Here is a 20,672-nt window from a genome sequence, read left to right as displayed (position 1 = left end):
CTGCCTCTTGCCTAATTGCCGTTTTAGGAAATTTTGGGGGAGGCTGCTGTATTTTGTGGGGTTTGTGACTGGGGTCCTGGAAGGGGGCTGGAGGTAGTGCTGGGGGATATTATGGAGGAACATGAAAGCTGAACTGGTGTTGGAGCAAGCAAGAGATGAGAGAAAGGAGGACATATATCCACGGGAGTTGAGTGAACCAGCTTGTGTTAGTGTCACCGCAAAAGGAACCATTTATTTATAATGTAGCTAGGACTGGTATGAGGTGCAAGGTCTTTTTGTCTTGGTAGTTTGTTACAGAGAAAAGGGAAGAAGACAGCTGGCTATGAAGGTAATCTGCAAATTCCCCTGAATTTCTACTTGTGGTTCTTGCAGAACAAATGGAAATATACTGTATGGCTTCAGTAATGGAGACACTGAATTCACCTGATTGATAGTCTTTCCCTGGGGCTGTTGAATTTCAGCAGAATTTACCAGCAGCCACAGGGGATTACTCATTCCATCGTGCCAATCATTCACACCTACTGGTTTGTTTAATCTGTTTATTCTGTCTTTCATTAATAGATAGTGTATGGTCATCGTAGCAAGGACTCTGTTCATGCCAGGTTTTTAATACACTACCACATCCAGTGGTACATCTTACAAGTAAGAAACTGGTAATTGATTTGATTCTTAATTACAGTTCTCTGCTGCCTACCGATTCTTTTTCGGATGTATGCTGTAACTTCAATCCATAACCTGAAGTTTTGGAGTCAATCGCTTTTGGAAACTAAGACACTCTTGGTAGTAAGAACTACATTAATTAAGCAGTAAGGTGCCTATACTTACTACAAGAGATGTTTTCAAATCAAGCAAGGGTACTGTACTGTGGCTTCCTGTACCCTATCACAGGAAGACAAGGATTTTCTGTAAAGTGACTGCAATGCACATATAATATTCTAATAATTATGGAAAAGCTTTGTGATTTGACTTTTCAGTGTCTGATAAGCCTAAAAAAAAAAATCTTTTAAACGTATTACATTTCCTTTCAATGTTGTACTTATACTACTCACTAGAAGACTAGCCTTGTGACATGCTATAGTTAATAAGTTTTCCATGCTGTCAAGAGTAATAATATTAATGTGCCATTCAGTTAAATTAATTTTGTTTTGTGCACTGGCCTGCATAAACGTGAGTGACATTTAGAAATATGATCAGGCAGGAGCTGAGGAGAAGCCAAGTGGCAAAACAGAGCGAGATTCAATCATTAAAGCAGAGCAGCCAGCTGCAAGCATTTGTGGGTAGGCAGAGTTACAGAAAACCAGGCTATGATGTTCGGGCGTATATGTTTCTTTTAATTCATTCCTCCCTTTCTTGTTTATTTAAGAAGTTCATTTTCTTCTTGTTTAATTAAGAACTCTGTATGTTTGGTCGCATGGTCTCTTGTTTGGAAATCAAAGAGTGCGTTTCTGCTAATCTTTGATTTGAAGTGCCTTCAGCCACAGCGTTTGTCATTTTGCAAGAGGCAGCTGATTGTAATGCTTTTAAACTGATGACCATGAAGTGTCATTTTCTACTAATAATAACTGTGTTTTCTCTTTCCATTTCCTCTGCTTTTTAGAAAGCAGTAATAGAAGTGCTTTCTCTAAACAGTTAAAAATGTAATAAGGAGGACTAAAAGGAGGAAGCTGACAAAACCCGACTTGTTAATTTTTTAATAACATTGGCTGGTTCAAATTATTGCCCAACTTGCTTTCAAGTCCGATTTACCATTGCGTTGGAAAATATTACATAATTAGGGCAGTTAAAAGAAATGCAATCTACTACTTTTCTCCCTATATATTGGAATAAGAAGACAGATTTGTGAAGAATTTCTATGTTGAGTACTGCTGTTCAGAGGGAAAAAAAAAAAAAAGAAAAAAAAAAAAAGGTAAATTTTCATTCCACAGAAAGATCCTGCCAGGTCTGTTCCCTTTAAGCGAAGGTAAAAAGTAGTGCTGGCATACAGAAGTTGTATCACAAAGGAGTCAGAGAGTAGGACTGTAGTAGGAAAATCAGTCAAAAAGAATATGCAATTAAACCATTTCTTTTGGCTCTTCCTCACTCCTACTTTATACCATGACTGTATCCCTCCAGATACCACCTTCTGATACCTTTAATAAATTCACTTCATTTGAAAGATTGTTCCCTGTGTGCCCTAAAACTTCTCCCTTTTAAAACTTACCTCATGGACCTTTGCTTCTATTTCTGTTCTCTGTTCACCTAGCATCGGTCTCCTTTCCATCTCTTCTTTAGCCTGTTGTCACTGCTAATCCCTTTTTTACAGCATCCAAAACGAGCCCTCTGGATCTTTGCCTTAAGAACCCTCTGTTTCTTTCAAGGTCTCCTGCTGTAACCTATTTCACTTTGCTTTGCTTCTTAATTTACTTGTTATGTGGCTTGTAACTGAACGTTTTACATTAACAGGAGCTTCCTTTTATGGCCAGGTTTGCACATTTGAAGAGGGTATAACCTATGAAGACACTTTTGAAATAATGTTAGTAAAAGTAAACAGGAGAGACTTTTGATCACAGATACTCTGTATTTCCATTTTGTAAGACAAGTGGGTTATTCCTGCGAATAAAGACTGATCCTTGAATAAGGAAACGCGCAGTAGGGTACTGTCTGTTCACATTTTATTGTTTTAAAATATTTTCTTCGAAAGTTCAGTAGGTACAGTCACAAAGAGGGTTCTTCCTTCTCTCCAGAGGCATTTAGCACCTATTTACTGCTAGCTGTAGAACAGCGTGGCTGCTCTGTTCATGGGCATGAAATTCTTTTAGACAGCAAAGGAATTACTCTGCTTGTCAGCTTAATGGTTTAGTTGTTAAAGTCCTTAAGTTTATATCGACTGGGTTTATACTTAACATTTTGCAAGTCTGAAATAGCTACTTCTGTAATCAGCCTTTTGATTGAAAAGACTGGGGAGAACTCTGCCTCTCCTATTCGTTCTCAGTGCTTTATCCCAAACGTAGTTCATAGACTTTGGGGTGCAGTGGTACTTGTGTATCACATATTCATGTGATAGTCTCCGAAAGTGCTATAATAATGGGCTGACACATTAGCTGCATCTTTTCTTTCTCTTTCCAGTTCTCCTTTATCTTTCACTGCTGCACCATCTATTTCTAGCCTATTTATGCAAACTGAGTTTTAAGAGCTTCTTGCTCACTTCCCACTCCTCTGCCTAATTGTGGCAGAATCATCTGCATATTGTGGGGTCATCTGGTCCCTGATTTGCAAGCATAAGAGAAAAAGATTGTCTGTCTTTCCTGATTGTACCTATTGCAGGTTTGAAATGTTCTACTTCGTTCTTTAACAATGTATTTATAAAAAATTCAGCGCCTTTGAAACTGGTAATGTTAAGGACAGCTGCTGTGGCAATACAATTTCAGGTTTAAAGAAAAAGGGGGAGCCCAGCAAACCAGTATTTCCTTTTGCCAGTATGATCTCTGTTTGTCCTGGGGATTGTGGAGGAGCAATATTTTCCCAGTTGTAGATCCCAGCTATGTGTATGGGTTGCTAATTCTGCCCACTTGCTCTGGTGGCTTAATTGAAGTTGTGGCTAGTCCATGTCATCCATTTCTGCATCCGTGTGATTCTGTTACTAGTATTATTGTGACACCTCTGCAGCTTAGTGTATTCATGGTTTATGTGCCAAGAAAAGGAATTTGTTGGATTTGAGATCTCCATGTGTAGACAGAATACGATGGCCTCAAAACTGTCTGAAGCCCATGGATGTGGGAATTAGGATTAGAGATTCTGTCAAATCAAATCAAACAGGTTTCCTGTATTTGAAAGATTCTAATTTATCTTACATCCCACCTTCATGCTATTCCTGTTTTCTCCACAGCGTTTTAAAACTTTTTGGTTGGTGTGAAAACTATACAGTGAACATTATGAGCTTCTATTGAAAATTTGATTTGTGGAAGATGATTGTATTTTGGGTCTTCACCCACAAACCACATCCTATCGTGTTTCTCTCTGGCTTATGCAAATATCCACAATCAAAACCAGGTATTGAAGTTGGAAACCCACCTCACTGTGTTTGTATCCTTCCCCTACTGACTATTTTGGAGTCTTGGATCCAATTAAGAAAAAACATATGGTGCTGTGGCTCATTATTTTGGTATTGTTTTACCAAGAGAGCTGCAAGCATCAACCTTCTTGTAATATCTTCCACAAAAATGTGGAGAATGTTTATATTAAGAAGATAGATATTGCTGTTAGAGATTCTGCAGTGCGAATGAGAGTAATCTGCATAAATAGCATTTTTCACTGTAGCTCATTAGGAGATTGCACTGTCAAGGCAAACATGACTACTGACAAATATGAGAAGAAGTACGAGACAGGCAGGAGCCACTTAGAGTCGTCTCTAAAAAGTCCAGGTTCTCAACAGGACTTCAAATCGCCTTTTCTAAGCTGAAGAAGTGTTACCAGCACTATGTCATTTATGTTCTGCTCCATTGCATCCTCTTTAAATGTAATGAAGTTATGAAGTTGCTTAGATGGAGAGAGTCTTTTGATTGGTGTTTAGGCATTACACATGAATAGGTTAATGACTACGAACCTCCCAGTTGGAAGTTTCTAACACTAACTTACTGTTTCCATCAGAGATCAAAGTAATTTACTAACATAAATTATTTATACATAGGGCTGAAAGAAATTCATAATAACAATAAGGCACCTCCATGATACAATCACCATACCAGAAGCACTCATCTGTGCTTTGTAGCCCTGCAGGGGTTTGTAATTATCTCCTGCAAACCACACCTCTAGTGATTGCTTTTTGTTGCTTCATTGCAGTGCTGCCACTTGCGGTCTTTTGCCTGACAAATATTTTTAAAATTAAAAACTAAAAAAAAACAGCTTAGGAATAGAAAACTTGTGGCAGTTGTGCAAAGAGAAAATGTTAAAAGTAGACGGAATGTTGAAGAAATGCAGTTAATACAGATTTTAATAACAACGACAAAGTACTAAACATGATTCTGTAGGCATTTAAAGAGGTACCTATGCTTTTTGTTCAAGTTATTCACTGAAATGAGCCCATCATCTGCTGCCATTCCCCATAGCTTGCTGGTGATCTATAGAAAACTGGCTGTTTACATGATGCTGGCTTCTTCGTGCTTTCTGCACCTAAAATTACATTAAAAGAGGCTAAAAATGCATTAAATGCTCTCATAAAATTACTCTTCTGTGTAGACAATTGCGGTATTTGCACAGAAGCATAACATGATTACAGATGGAGAAAGGCTGGTGAGAGCTGATGGTCTCCGTGGCAATAACTGTGTTTGCAGAGTACCTCCTCCAGCCTCTGCCGAAGCACTTGGATCAGAAACAACAATCCTAACACTGTTTTATGCTTACTAAACACACTCCAGTCTCAACACAAGTAAACAACACACCACACCAACCCTAATCAAAGGAACAATTAGAATTAGAAGCATGGTACTGATTTAAAAGTACCTTCCAAAATAGATGTTTAGATAGTCTGCCAACGAGGTACGTTTCTCAGGAATACAAGAGAATACAAGTTTCCGTGCTGCTACAACCAAAGCTCCAACTAGTGAATCTAGAGGTGAGGGCAGAGCCCTTGAATGTCAGGTGATACATGAGTACAAAGGTCTGTAAGATGGGGAACTAAAACGAGCTTTCAAATATACCCTGTTTCAGTCTTAGTCAGAGCCCCAGGAATCAACCAGGCTAATTTAAGCCAAGTCTACCATGTAATAGAACCGTGACCGCAGAGAAGACTGGGCGGCTGGCTGAGCTGTGATCATGATAACACAAATCAATAAGCCATTGATTTCTTCCATTCTGAACAAGCTGCAAGTGATAGATCAACTTCACCATTAGCCTAGCCAATATGGACTTCCAAAACCGAGTGTCAGGGGAACAGGAGCGTGTTTTGCTGTCACCGTGCCATTGCAGGCTCAGTTACAGGCGAGCATGAGCTATGCAGAATTGCACCGCTGAAATCCATATTTGCATGATCTGAATCTATGCTGGGATTTATAACAGTATATGCAGACAGGGAGAAATAGTAAGTCCTTCCATAGAAGTGCCATCCATGCTGTGAAAGACATCTTAGGTTATTCTAGATATGAGTTAAAAATGTAAATTTTCTGATATTAGGATCTCTTCTTTTGAGCAAGGTCATAACATCGTTATAACCCTCCTGGGTCAGATAAAGGGCTCCCCAACCAGGCCCTTTCCAGCCTGAAGAGTGCTGATCTACTTAGCTGTTCCTTCTGCAGAAGCTGTGTCATACATTTGATCATTCCTGCTGCTTTTCTTGGAATCTTTCCCAATTCTATCATATCTTTTCCGAGGTGGGGAGGATACCATAACTGCACCGGTTTTCAAGATACTGACACGTGCATTCTGACAGCATTTTTATGCATGATACACACATTTAACATCATGAGCTATTTTGTTGTGTTCTGTCTGAGCATTTCCTAATTATACATAACAGTGTTTGTTCTGTATTTTTTCTGACCGCTGGTGATCACCGAGCTGATGTTTGGCAGGGAACTATCTATTACAATCCCTGGGTCTCATTCCCAACTTGTAGTGATCAATTCAGAGCCTGTCACTTTATAGGTGCTGCATTATTATTGCAGTTTCTAAGTTTTCTAAATTTAAAAAGGAACAATAACTACACGATGCTGTTCTTATATGTACCACTCCGGTCTTTTGTTGGGAACAACAAAGAATCCCGCGTCCCCACAGAAGTCTTCTGAGACAGGCCCACGCAGCTTTTGATAAGGAAGGAAGATGTAAACTCTGATGTATAGCTGAGCATCTGGCGTGCACCCTTCAGATGGGTATACTGCAGATGCTTATCCAAACCCGGATAAAAAACGATCGTGTGTAAGAGCTATTGAGAGAAGAGCTGCCACTGATGCTGGAAATTTGGCTTAGTAGATAAAGTTCAGTTTCTCTTAAATGACTTGGAAGCTTGAGCTCCCAGTTGGAAAGGAATGTTTTGGTTCCTTTTACATGGATGGTAAAGTCCTTAGGACACGGAATGTCTTTTCTCTAGGAAATGTCCACTACATCCATAAATATGTGATCCAGTTGCTCTCAGTAGTGTTCCCCAGCTTTTTAGGTAAGGTTCTGACTTTGTCTCTTTCCCCTCAGCTCTTTGAACCTGGTCAATTGCCATGTTCTTTTTGCATTTGTGGTATGGGGAAAAGGTGCATAATTCCTGCAAAATATTACCTAGAGTCTTAACAAAAAGTTTGGATACACCCCTGAAACTTTTCAACAACCAACCTTCCAATTTATTATCACAAAACACTGGAACCAAAGAGATACATCTTGATAGAAATGGACTTTATACTTCGCTGCCAGAATAAATTGTGGAAACAGACCCTGTGCCATAAGAACTACTGTCTTTGAAAGAGAAACACTGCTGTCTGAAATGCTTTATTGGACTGTTCAGTGTAACCTGATTCTTCTTGTCTCAAAAGCAACCTTGTTACCCCCTGGTTGTGCCTGAAAGGAAGGAGGAAAGCAGCTCAGATCATCCTAGTGATCATTTCTGAGCAGTACTCTCCTCCTCTCTCTCTCTCTCTCTCTCTCTCTCTCTCTCTCTCTCTCTCTCTCTCTCTCTCTCTCTCTCTCTCTCTCTCTCTCTCTCGTACCTGCAGGTTCAAATCTGTTACTCCTCCTTTTAAAACAAAGCTCCTGTAATTCTGAACACAATTCAGCCTTTCCTTCTTTGCCGGGACTGTTAGGAAGGTACTAAGCAATGAATTGCAAAAGGTTGCATTTGGCAGGATCCCAGACGATGGGCTGCAAAGCTGAAGGCAAACCCAAATCTTTCCAATCATTCCCGATGTGAGGAGGGATGCACTATGTGCTTTCCCAATCTATATCTGCCTTTTTTTTTTTTTTTTTTTTGCCTGTCAGATAGAAGACAAGTCTTTTTTATACTAAATGTTTTGTGCTTTGTGGTTTTTATACTTTTTGGTTTTGTGACAAAGTGTGATGAGAAAGATCCATGTTACTGTTTCACAGAAAGCAGTCTAGTGGTTGTGTATCCGTTTGTGTTAGTTGATTTCCACTGAAACACAACCTGAAAAAAAAACCCATTCATGACTTGGTTTAAAGGGCAAACAGTATTTGTGGGACCCTGATTGTCAGGGGTGAAATGCTGAGCAGTATAACTTACTTTGCAGCCAGCACATATCTTGTCATTTGGCTCCATACAAGATAGTTGCTGTGGACTCCAGTTGCTGCAATGGACTTGAGGTTGTCAAGAATTTAAGCTGGGCAACTTTTGGTAGATATCTCATATTGTTTATTTGAATGATTTGTTTTACAATAAGAGTTTGAGGTGTAATGCTGTTAATTTTCTGTGGGGCTTTCACAATTGTATTTTTAAAAGGTACAAGAACGATTAAAATACAACACCATGCCTTGTTTGCTTTTACAGCAAGAAAAACTGGGTGATATCTGCTTCTCCCTCCGTTATGTGCCTACTGCTGGCAAACTGACTGTCGTCATTCTGGAGGCAAAGAACCTCAAGAAGATGGATGTCGGTGGACTATCAGGTATGTGCATGAAAATCTGCTTGTAGATTTTGAAGGCTTGGAAAGGCAGAAAATCAACTAATTTTCTATTGGAGATCTCTTGGTTGAGAAGGTAAGAGCTCTTGTTCACTGTCTGAAAAATGCGGTTTGTGTTTTCTGAAAGTTAGGGCATGACTGAGTGTATCAGAACTCATTCTAGCTTTAAAAAAGGAATTCCATTATACATTGCATTCTACTCCAAGACAAGGTCTGAAGAGTTAAACAATCAGATGACAGTGCAAGCTCTCTGTACTTTCCTTCTCTTCTGTTGCCTGGAGATAAATACAGGCTATTCAGGCAAGAGGCAAAAATCTGACTACAGTTCCTGTTGTTTGTTTAATCTCACAAAACATGAGCGTTTCCCTGCAGTGTTACTGATAATATGTAACAGAGGAACTCATCACAGGTCACTATGCTGACTGCTGGTTGAGGTGCTAGGATAATTGTTTCTACATTTGACGGGCTCAGGTGTGACTGCTCCCATGCGCAGAGCTGGCAGTGCTCTGCATTTGCATATACACCAGCAATCAAAATGACAGTCTTGCACTTGTGGTAGTCAGTGAGGTTGATATCTCCAACACGCTCAGTAGCTACGAATAGTCCTCGTAGTCTTTACTCATAGTAAGGCTATACACACCATGAGAGGGATGATGTATGCCATCTCTAAGGCAGGGTGCAGTCAGCACACATGGCATCAGGGCTGTGTCTCTGTGGTAGGGCTGTGTCCCAGGGACCCTGGTGGAGCTCCATGTAGGCTTCTGTTCCCTGCTGTGTCTGGAATTTGGACACAGATTACTGTCTAAATTGCCAATTAGCTGAGACCAAATTAAATAAGAAGATGCTTTGTAAGGAGAGGTCTTTCCAGGAGAATTTTATTTTAAATACCTTCTGTTTAAAAGAGACAGTTTCTACCAACCATTGAGAATGAGGGTACTTCCAGTGCAGCTCTAGAACTGAAAACTTTTACAGCTGTCACTAACACGCAGATGATGTAATTGCCGATTTTGAATTAGCAAGTGACAAGAAAAAAGTGGTTTGCTTTTATTTTCTTATAATCTTAGCACAAGGTAAGAGTTATATCCAAAATACACAGAGAAATGGGAACCTGCTAAAAACAAGCCTGAAGGTTTTATTTACCACTTTTGATGAATAACGGGGGACCTTCACAAAGTGAGGGGAAACAAAGCCTCTTACCAGTAACCAGTTATCTTTTTTTTTAATTTTACTTGCTTCTAAAGTCTTCCACTGCACAGCAACAAACATAATAAAGTAAAAGACATCAAAATATTGTTGTAGTCATTACCTCAATCAAGTCTAGCTGCTTCTTGTCTAAAATGGACACTGGATTAGGACACACCACTAATAGCTTCCCTAACACTCATACTGAACCAATTGCAAATTAATGTTCTTAAGCACATTTACTTCCTAATTGTTTCCTAATGAAAGATCAGATTCTCATAATGAGGAAGTGTGGGGTTTTTTGACTGAAGTGTAGCTCTAAGAGCCAGAGCATCTATATTCTTTTCCAAGCTTTGCGAGAAATGTGATGGATAATGGGTACTCAGCTCATAAGAAAAGAAAGAAAGAGGCAGGGGAAACGCTAATGAACTGAAGACCTTCTACAAACTTCAGATGGAAACCATAATGCATTGTGTTGGAAATAACTATGAGGAAATAAATGGGCTTACTCTCCTCTATGTGCTTCAGCATGTCCTTCAGCGGACATTTAAATATATTTATAGGGGATGACAAGTTTTGTTCCCCTTTTTTAGGGCCATGCCAAGCTAGAAACATCATGTTCTCTTGGAGACAAACAAACCCAATGGGATACCATGGTTGTAGCAGGAATTCAAAACTTGCTGACAGTGATAAATGGCAGTTAGTACAGTATTCCTGAGGCAGTAATTATAGATTAAATAATGTTGGTTTAAAATGGATCCAGTATCTTTCATTAGGGAATTTATCTTTTGAATAAATTATGCAGAAATAACTTTTGAAATCAAGCTGAGATTCTGTTGTCATTATTCACACTAAATAATACCTACTCTCAAAGTACAGTACTGCTAAGTGGTAATGAAGGTGACAGGATTTTATCTCAAATAGTGAATGCTTTCCCCACTAGTTTTGTTATTTTCTCTAAATACTAAAATGGCTTTTCGTTTTGCAAAACTGAAAGTTTTGCGTTGCAGTGGAGGTGGGAAACACTAACAATCAAATGTGATCTCAAGCTGAATGTTACCTATATATTCAACAGCACTTACTGTCACCAAGGGAAAGCCATTAGCAACAGGTGAAAATTATGTAGCTGACACAGATGGGGGGAAAAAAAAAATCTTAGAAGTTTGTCAAAAATAGGCAAAAAGTGTCCGGTTTTTGAGTTTAAAATATGTCGTCTTCTTATTCTCTCCTGTTTTGGAGAAGATGCTGGAAAAGCAGAAGACAGACATTTGGAAAGGGCTCTGCTTTCTCTTGCATGCAGCCTTTATCCCTCTCTGTGGAGTTCATCTGCCTTGCAGAAAGGAGGAGCAAGGCCTTGGTCCCTGCAGGAGGTCTGACATAGTGCTGCCAAGCATTCGCAGCACAGTGGTGGGCGACCTTGCAGTTTCCTTCTGGCTGCTTCTCTCCACATCTTGAGTATTACTGCTGCTAGTAAATATCTGCTATACCTTTGCACCTCAGCGATGTGGAAAGCTTTAGCATTTATGTTCTCTTTAGTCCCAATACAAATAACCAGCCGCTGTGCCTCAGTAGTCTTCTGCACTTCTATTTAGTAATTTATTAAAAATTGGAATGCATCCATAATTGTGGTCAATCAGACTTAAAAACATGCTTGATTTTCAACATGTATGTTTTATGTTTTGCAGATATAGAGCCCAGTTAAGAAAGTACCTATCAAAAGCAAGAGACCAATCAAAGTAGATGGAAAGTACTACCTTTCCTAGCATTTCCACAGGGTGAAACTCTACTGGTCAAACCTTAATCCTGCTAGTCAGGGTATATATCCCATTTAATGGTTACTACAGTTGCAAAAAAAAAAAAAAAAAAAAAAAAAAAAAAAAAAAAGCCTTTCTCTCCAGTGTTTTGAACTTTTCCATAAATTTTATTAGCAGTCAAAAGCCAAGCACAAATTACTTCAGAAACAGACAATAAAAGACAACAGACTAATCATCAAATTCATTAGACTCCTTGTAACAAAACCAGATCACCCATCTGAGCAATAAATTCCCAGGTCTTAAACTTAATTGCAACATCAGGCTGTGACTAAAGCAAACCTTGGCTCAGACGCTGGAACTGTTCAGCCTGAGCTCATCAAGTCGCCACAACAAGTGGAAATTATTACTTCTGGTGAGCAAGGGCCTCTGGCAAACGATTATGCATGTTTTTAAATGGCATTTTAATTATTTAAATTATATTCAAATGCATTTTTAATGAATCTGACATCTGGCAGGTGATATGTAGGAATGTAAGCTATAAAGAGATTATTTTTATTTGTCTGAATTCGGTAAACTCGGGTTACATGGCTTTATAGGTATCCTTCACCCAAAATGTCTACAAGACTTAGAAGCTTGTCTTAGAGCAAATCAAGGGAACTTAGATTCCCAAGTCACTGTGTTGTTTTTGGTTTTTAATTTCATTTTAGAAGATTTGCAAAATTGGAAGATTTCAAAACCAGTTTGCAGTTTAATCTCTCCAAACAGGCCATAGAGACTTGGCCTGACTAATTCCTTGATAAAAGCACAACGCAGCTCAGCAATACCGTTAGTTTCACAAGGCTCGTCCATGAATTACGATAGCTTATTCAGGTTTACAATCCCTTCTGATGCAGAAAGAGGCAGCTCCCCATGAGATATTTGTTTAAATAAAAGTGGTAGTGATTTCAGATACGGATTTAAATGAGTATAAAACTTTTATCTAAATTCATTTTAATCTTGTTTTGTATTTGTATTTTTTACTTATTTTCTAAAGAAAAAATGGTTGTTTAACCCTCAGCACATCTGACTAGCAGCTAAATGTGGTCTGTGCAATAAATATGGTGCTTCCTTTTATTGCATAGGAAGATTCCCAATATTAATATGCATTTATGCAGGCAGTTCTATAGATTTCCATGTGTTTAGTCATACCCTCCATTTGTATTCATTTTTGTTCTTAACATGAAACAAAAGCTTTCATTTCAACTTCCAGCAGCTTTCCCTGCTTTGGCCAAGCCAGTCATTGAAATAAATTACCTGAATACATTGAAAAAAGCATTTTTCCTCTGAACCTTCAGAAGAGACTGGGGCTGGCACCTGAACAGACTGTTGTTATGGATGTTTAGCTAGCCAGGCCCTTCAGCTTAAATGCCTTTTTTAAGAACTTCAGTGGCTGTATGTATTACTGGCAAAATACTGTTTTATATCAAAAAGTCATCTCTTAGTAGCTGATAATAAGTGTAAGCCTTAAACTAGCTTATCATCTTTTCAGGATTAATTTCAGTATGGTTTATTCCTTCTAAAAATCTTTGAAAGCTAATGTGGTTTTGTTCTCTGTGTATTATTTTAGTATGCTTAGCTTTTAGTCAATCTAATTACCAGGAATGTATCCTAGCAGCAAGCAATGTACCCTCCCCTTATCTCCTCAGCACTGCTGCTTCTCACTCCCCCTGGTCAGACCCCAAGTTTCAACGGGGAGGAGATGCCCTAGCCGGCACAGGCTCAGGTATTGCCTTGGAACTGTTGCCAAGTAGCAAATATTATAGCAGACCCTAAACTGTACCTATTTATGCCAAATTAGCATTTAGGAAGAACTGCAAGGAGAAGAGGATTGTGTTTGGATGCACATGCTCTTCCTTCTGCAGAAAGCTGCAGATACAACTGTGAAGAGAAAGTGGCCCATAATCCAGGCCATTATGTGTGAAAGCTAATCTCAATATTTATGAGTTATAAATATAAAATACACAGCACCTCTCTGTATCTGCCAAGCAAATAACTGTAAATCAGAACCATCTCTGGGGACCAAATGGTACTATAGCAGAAATAAAGCTAGTTTTCTACAATTAGACATTTATTTTAAATATTGCATTCAAATTCAAAAGGCTTGGTTGGATGTCTTAGAAAAGAATTAAAAAATTAAAAATTGTTTAGAGACCAGCTCTTTGAAGACAGAGTGAATGCTCATGAATTATGCAGTCAGAGCATTCACTTTAATAACTTCATTAAAACATAAGAAACTTTAAAAGCTAGCTAACACGAATGCAATATTATGGGGAGAGAAATATACCATTAGTGCCGTGGCCTTGCTATAAGCCATATTGTAAGCATAACTCAGTGAATGTTAAGGGAAAAGAAAACAGCCTTATTAAAAGACAAAAGTAAAAATGAACAACAAACACCACCACCGCAACAGCTGCATTTGCAGCTAGCCTAATCCTGAAGAATCCAACAGAGATCAGTACCAACAAATATTTTAAGATCTCTACTTACTGTGGGGATTTCTAGAATGTCTAATATCTCAGTATCTCTACTGTAATACACTGGCAGAACTTCCAACAGTAGGTGGCTGCAGCAATACATCTCTCCAATGCTTGCAAAGCTGTCTCAGAGCATAACAGTAAATTCACTGTGAGTTCCTACAGTGGTGATGGGATTGATCACCAGATCTCCATCATAGAATCGTTTAGGTTGGAAAAGACCTTTAAGATCATCAAGTCCGACCGTTAACCTAGCACTGCCAAGTCCACCACTAAACCATGTCCTCGAGCACCACGTCTACCCGTCTTTTAAATACCTCCAGGGATGGAGACTCAACCACTTCCCTGGGCAACCTGTTCCAGTGCCTGACTACCCTTTCGGTTAAGAAATTTTTCCTAATATCCAATCTGAACCTCCCCTGGAACAACTCGAGGCCATTTCCTCTCGTCCTATTTCTTGTTACTTGGGAGAAGAGACCGACCCCCACCTGGCTACAACCTCCCTTCAGGTAGTTGTAGAGAGCGATAAGGCATCCACTGAGCCTCCTTTTCTCCAGGCTAAACAACCCCAGCTCCCTCAGCCGCTCCTCATAAGACTTGTGCTCTAGACCCTTCACCAGCTTTGTTGCCCTCCTCTGGACACGCTCCAGCACCTCAATGTCCTTCTTATAGTGAGGGGCCCAAAACTGAACACAGTACTCGAGGTGCGGCCTCGCCAGTGCTGAGCACAGGGGCAGGATTGCTTCCCTGGTCCTGCTGGCCACACTATTCCTGATGCAAGCCAGGATGCCATTGGCCTTCTTGGCCACCTGGGCACACTGCTGGGTCATATTCAGCTGGCTGTCAACCAACACCCCCAGGTCCTTTTCCTCCAGGCAGCTCTCCAGCCACTCCTCCCCCAGCCTGTAGCGTTGCATGGGGTTGTTGTGACTGCAGTGCAGGACCTGGCACTTAGCCTTGTTGAATCTCATGCAATTGACCTTGGCCTGTCGATCTTTCTCTCCTGCCTGGAAGAACATTCCTGTTGGTGACATCTTCCTTAAGACTGGGCAGTAGGGAGGAGCATCTTGTCTAAAATGGTCCTCTTCCATGGGGTAAATAAGGTCTTAGGGAGTTGTTTCGTATAATCCCAACTCAAGCCTTCAACATCAAACCACCTTCTTCCTCAAGTTAAAAGCCGAAGAACGTAATTCCAAAATCAAAATATATTCCAAATTGCAATGTATTCATCATAGAAGCCGTGTTAAAGGATACATAAACTCTCATATTCCAGGGCATTTTGGAGAGTCTTACGAGGAAGCTGTTAGGTAATTGTCCATTTTGGAGTGAGTACACAGTTTCCACTGAATCATATGCTACAAGCTATTGCACACAATAATATATTGTATTAGATGAACCGTGAAATGTGGCAATTCCTACAAAGGAGCAGAGTCAAATTGTTCTGCTCTTTTTTTTTTCCTCCTATGCTTAAAATGAGGAAAAATAGATTGTGCCTGGTGATTACCAGTGTAGTTGTACAAAACCTGTAGGCATTGCTCTGAGAAACCTTAGGACAAACACTGTGCTGAAAAAGCGCCTGGGCTCAGGAGGTGTTTGAACAGCTTCTTGATTTGAGCAAGGAAAGAAAGCTTATTGTATGTGTACATCTCCTTAATCATGCGCGCTGACCAAAGGTACAGGAGGCCAGCACCCGGCTGTGTGGACTCTGCCAGCCAGTAGTCACAATTTTCTGGCATTGCTATTGATTTCCCCCCAGCCTTCCTTCCCCAAAACAAAGAGCAGGAAGACTTCTTATTCTTTTATTTAAATAGCCACATCTAAATAATGCATTTTGTGTGTGTTTGTATGCTTCTTCCTGATTAAATTATAGTATGTTTTTATTTGGTTATGCAGTCCCAAAGCAAGTGTGAAGATGTGTGTGTTTGTTAATTAGTTATATGAAAATGAGATGGTTAATACTTTAGGTTTTCAAGCTCTATCAAGCTCTGCAAGAATTTCATAGCAATGTGAGCGGCTGTAAAATGGATGTAGAAATACTGTAGATAGATTCTGGAGTCCTTAGGGAAATTATTCAGTTCTCTTACAAGTAAGTTTAATTTATTTTTACTCTCTGAAAATTGCAGCCTATGTCTTTTCTTTTAATGGGTTTGAAGAAAAAAATTAAAATATGAACTCAAAAAGAAAATGTCTTTTTTCATCTCTATAAATACAGTTTAGATCAGTGCTTAAATGTTCATAGAAAGTGAGGAAAGTACAACTGAGGGTATTTCCTTCTCAGGACTTTGTAAAGTCATACAGGTTTTTAAGACAGCGTGATGAGCATTTTATTAGCGCTGTTAATGCAGTTGAGGTTTGATGAAGTTTGTAGGACTTTCTGAAGAAATAAAACCAACTTTAAATTCAAGTTTATACATTACTTTAAATCCCATGTGCCTTTTTTGTTTGTTTAATCCCACGTGGGCAAGAAAGATGATTAGTTTCTGCTGGATCTTTATGTAGTTACTTTTTATATGCCTCCTGACTCAGTTTCCAACATGTAACTCCTTTGTGTGCACATCACAATGGAAAGAAACATTTCACAAATTAGACCCTTGATCCTAATCCTGAATTATCCCTGAAGGGAGTAGGGGTTGTATGCTGAGAAGGGAACTGCGCATCTCCTCCAGTACACTGTGCTGAAAATACGTCTGTGACAACAGAGAAAACGTATACTTCAGTGTAAGGAGAGAGGCAGGAAAACAGGTGTCTCTGGTTCTTTTGTCGATATCGTTACTTTACGTATATGCTTTATGTGTGATAGTTGTTCAAATCTGTTCACACATTTGGCAAGTGAAGCTCTCTGCTGGCAGCTACGAGATGCTTATCATTCAACAAAAATGGAAGAGAAGTTTTCCCATTGCCAATTCCAAAATTTATTTTCCAAAACCTTTCTAACTGAAGGTGGAAGTCGAGTCCTGCCCTTTCTTCTATTGATGCAGTTCCTCAAAAGGTCCCATTACCCTGCTTGAGGTACGAGGAGAGAAATATAATCTTATTGCTGATTGAGATTGAGGTGCCAACATTCAGTTATTCTCGTTGTCTTTTGTGTGTCTCAGGAGAGTGATATGAATCTCAGTGGGATTCTCTTTCCAAATATTTTATCCCTCGCTTAACTTCCATGACGCTATTGATGAGGTAGAAAAGCCAGCATTTGGGCTTTGTTTCTTCCTTCCAGCACAGGCCACGCTGCCTTAGAGCTACCTTGTTCTAGCTGAGTCAGGCACGGGGGTTTGATTAACTGCGAATTACCTGCCAACAAGGTGGAAGAATGAAGCCCAGAAATGCCACATTTCCCCTGTGAAGAAGTTTGTGTGTGGTGGAGGTGAGAATATATCTGGGTTTAGTTTCTAGCTACCGTTTTTTGTGCTTTTGTTCATAAGCAGGGAAAGTCAACACAGTGAGTGTCCTGTCTTCATGAGGGTCTTCTGTATCATCATTAAGGCGTCTTTACATCTTCTTTGTAATAAACTGAATAACTGAGCTCTTCAGACATATTACTGTAAAGTGTATGTGTCACTTTGTGAAACTTTCAGATGTATTGAAGGGGAAAACAAGGCTGGGTATGAGTGAAGCAAGCAACACCTTTATTTAGATATGTAGTTTATTTAGGACAGCTAAGGTGCTAGGCAATTGTTTTACACAGCTAAAGATAAGAGAGGAATCTGGTCTTTTTTTTTTTTTTTTCTCCCTTAACAGTGTGATTGGTTTTAAACTAAAAACTGTGGGATTTTCCTCCATTATACCAGTCTTGTTGATAAGATGGTGCCAGATCTGTTTCTCTCAAATGTTGGATCAATATAATGCAAGAGCAAAGCTGATAATATGGAGGGAACATCTCCTGACATTTTATGGTGGTTAGTGCAATAACTTTAGTCCATAGGAGGAGATTAAGATTTTCTCCCTCTTTTGTTTATTAAGCTATCTTTTTTCTGTCTTGTTGATGAATATGCTATTGCTCATTCCCTGCATGAATTCCTTTCGTTTCTGCTGAGCTGTCTTCAGGTTTACAAATAGCAACATTTTTTACTCTCTTTAAATCAAAATAATTTATGTGCAGGGATTTCTTGTGGCATCCCAACACATTACATATTAATGTAATAATTATTGAATAGTAAAATATATAACTCTCATTAAGGAAAGACACAAATAAAGCACAGATCACATAGCATCTGTCCAGTATGCATGCAAACAGACATAAACATCTTTATTTGACTGCAAAATTCAAATGTTGTGTAACACAATTGACCGATGTGCAGTGGGTAACATTTAGAGGGTTTCTTGCAAAACATGCCGAAAACGACATCTGTCTTAAAGAATCCCACCCACTGCAGAGCTCAGCTGTTTTCTACTTTTTTGTGAAGGCAGAAAGGAAGATTTGTAAGCTCTGTATTGTGAGCTTTGTCACAACATAATCTCTCTCAGATTTGAGTTTGTCAAAAAACAAATAAAGATACAGATATACATTATAAAACTGTGCATGATCTCGTAGTAGGCAGAACCAAATTTTAATTCCTCTCCTGTAAGTAGTGACACGCGCGGATTTCAGGATCCAAATGTAATCCCTGCAGCTCAGCAGCATCTCTGCAGGAATTTCTTCAGGTTAGAGAAGTAAGGGGTTCTGTTTAATCTCAGCTATCAAGCCCAATTCATGGGACTTCTTTATCTTCAGATTCCCAGTGATATCACAGAACACTTTACATATATAGGTCTGCAGGTTAAATCCAACTTTCCAGTGAAGAGAATATGATAATGTCCTGATTGAGCCCTAGTGAGACAACATCTTAAATTCCATTTGAGCCTCTCCAGAAATCTTTGCAGTACAGCTGGCTGCAGGGCCAGTCTCATTACAACGCTGTTGTGGGGGAATGCGTTCCTGCAGTAAGATCTGGGAAGCTGGGTTGGAGTACTGGGCTATATTGGTTGTTTCCCATCAGCAAACCGTCACATGCTTGTCAACATTTGAGGGATGCTAAAAGTAGTGATTATGAGAGCATGCAACATAATGGGTTGTTTAAGTTCAGGAGCCCTGGCTATGTGGGATGTGAAGAAATGCTTATGTAAGGATGTGACAGCATCAGCAAGTCTTGCACTGCAAATTGTTTCAGCTGGTTGGGAGCTAAGTTAATTCAGGCTACTCCCTCATGGCTGAAAAATAGAGGGGGGAATGTTTAATTAAGAAGAAGTGCATGTTACTTTATAAGTAAGGTATTTGGGATCTGGAAAGCTGTGGGAGCAAAGGTGTTTCTGGGAGAGGTTTCTGCTTTTGTCATTCAAAGTCACTTTCACTGGGGCTAAGCAAGCTTAAAGGGTATCGGACCAAACTCCTTCCTGGATGGTGGAAGTTGGGGACTGGCTCCGCTGTTCCCAGAGACTATTGATAGTGCCCCATTTTTGAGGAACATCCACTTCAGGAAGTTATTCTCTGGCTTCTGGTCGGGAAACGAGCTCTCGACAAGAACAATCTTTCCATCTTTCCGTCTGCTCTGCTCAGTCTGTGTGTCTAGTAGTCCCTACTGGAGAGCAAGTGAGTGATTTCCTAAATTGATTGAGTTCTTTGACCTGAATTAGTCAAGAAGTAGACTCAAGTATGAATAGATGTTGCTTTTGTCTAATCCGGGCATGGATTGCACCTTTTTGATCAGGATTTGAATTCTTCTCACAACAAAATGGAGTAGTATAAGAGAATCCACTCCAAAGCATAGACAATCATTTATGTTTTATAAGTGAAATTATTCAGACAGGCACATCTTCCACGTACATGTGCACACTTTCCTTTGTGTAACTAATATGTCTACAATACTATAAAATACCAATTGCTGTAGTGTCTAGGTATTATGGTCCTCAGCTTCAGATTCCATGAGGTAGCAGGGGATATGGACTTGATAGCTTTTCAATCTTGAGGTAGGTTTTGCACTGATGAAATGTTCTATTGCATTAAGAGTTGGCAAAAGCCCAAGGCCAACAGTAGTTCTCTAGTAATTTAAAATATAGTTCTGTGAGCAGTGGAATTATAAGGCATGAGTTCCTTTAAATTTCAGATTGTGGCTGGGTATTCTGATGTCTAATAAAATACATGCTTCAACTGAACCTTTTTTCCACAGTTTGAACATCCATAATATCTCTTTCACATATGTATTTTCTGGTGTGTAATAAGAGGAGACACCACGTTGCAGCTTTCACCTCATATAGGGATACTTAGTAGGCTCTCTCTGTTCCACCTGGCTGCCTACTTTCACAAAGCTTGTAGGAATTTAATATCCTTGAGAAGCCTGTGATCCTGTCAAGTTTGATTGGCACTGGCCAATATACTAAAAAGGTATGAAAAGGGGGCAGTCAGGCACGAGGCTGGTACTTGCATACAAAGACGACAGAATCATTACCTACACTGTGTTTCCTTGGGAACCCAAACAAAAAAAAATGTACTTTGTTTTATTGCAAATCCAGTGACAAACATGCTTTGATGATTCATATTTAAATCTATCCTCATTTTCTTGCCGTGTGGTGGGGTTTTTTTCTTTCTTTCTGATATCTGGATAAAGCATATAAATACTTTTTTTTTTAATCTATATAGCTGCTCCAAATCATTCCATTACTTC

At 39.4% G+C, this 20,672-nt stretch overlaps 1 protein-coding gene across 2 annotated transcripts in view; it reads left to right on the top strand.

Annotated features, from left to right (window-relative positions):
• SYT1 (synaptotagmin 1) overlaps positions 1 to 20,672 on the top strand; it is a gene marked incomplete at both ends in the record, with an annotated part of 130,707 nt that overhangs the window by 69,441 nt on the left and 40,594 nt on the right. For both annotated transcript variants that reach the window (XM_082309728.1, XM_082309727.1), the window contains one exon: positions 8,456 to 8,573. In XM_082309728.1, the coding sequence (XP_082165854.1) occupies positions 8,456 to 8,573 (118 nt within the window). The remainder of the gene's footprint in view (positions 1 to 8,455; positions 8,574 to 20,672) is intronic.

Source organism: Platalea leucorodia, assembly GCF_965183815.1.
Source record: "Platalea leucorodia genome assembly, chromosome: 4".
Taxonomy (NCBI): domain Eukaryota; kingdom Metazoa; phylum Chordata; class Aves; order Pelecaniformes; family Threskiornithidae; genus Platalea; species Platalea leucorodia.
This window is presented reverse-complemented; position numbering and strand designations above follow the sequence as displayed.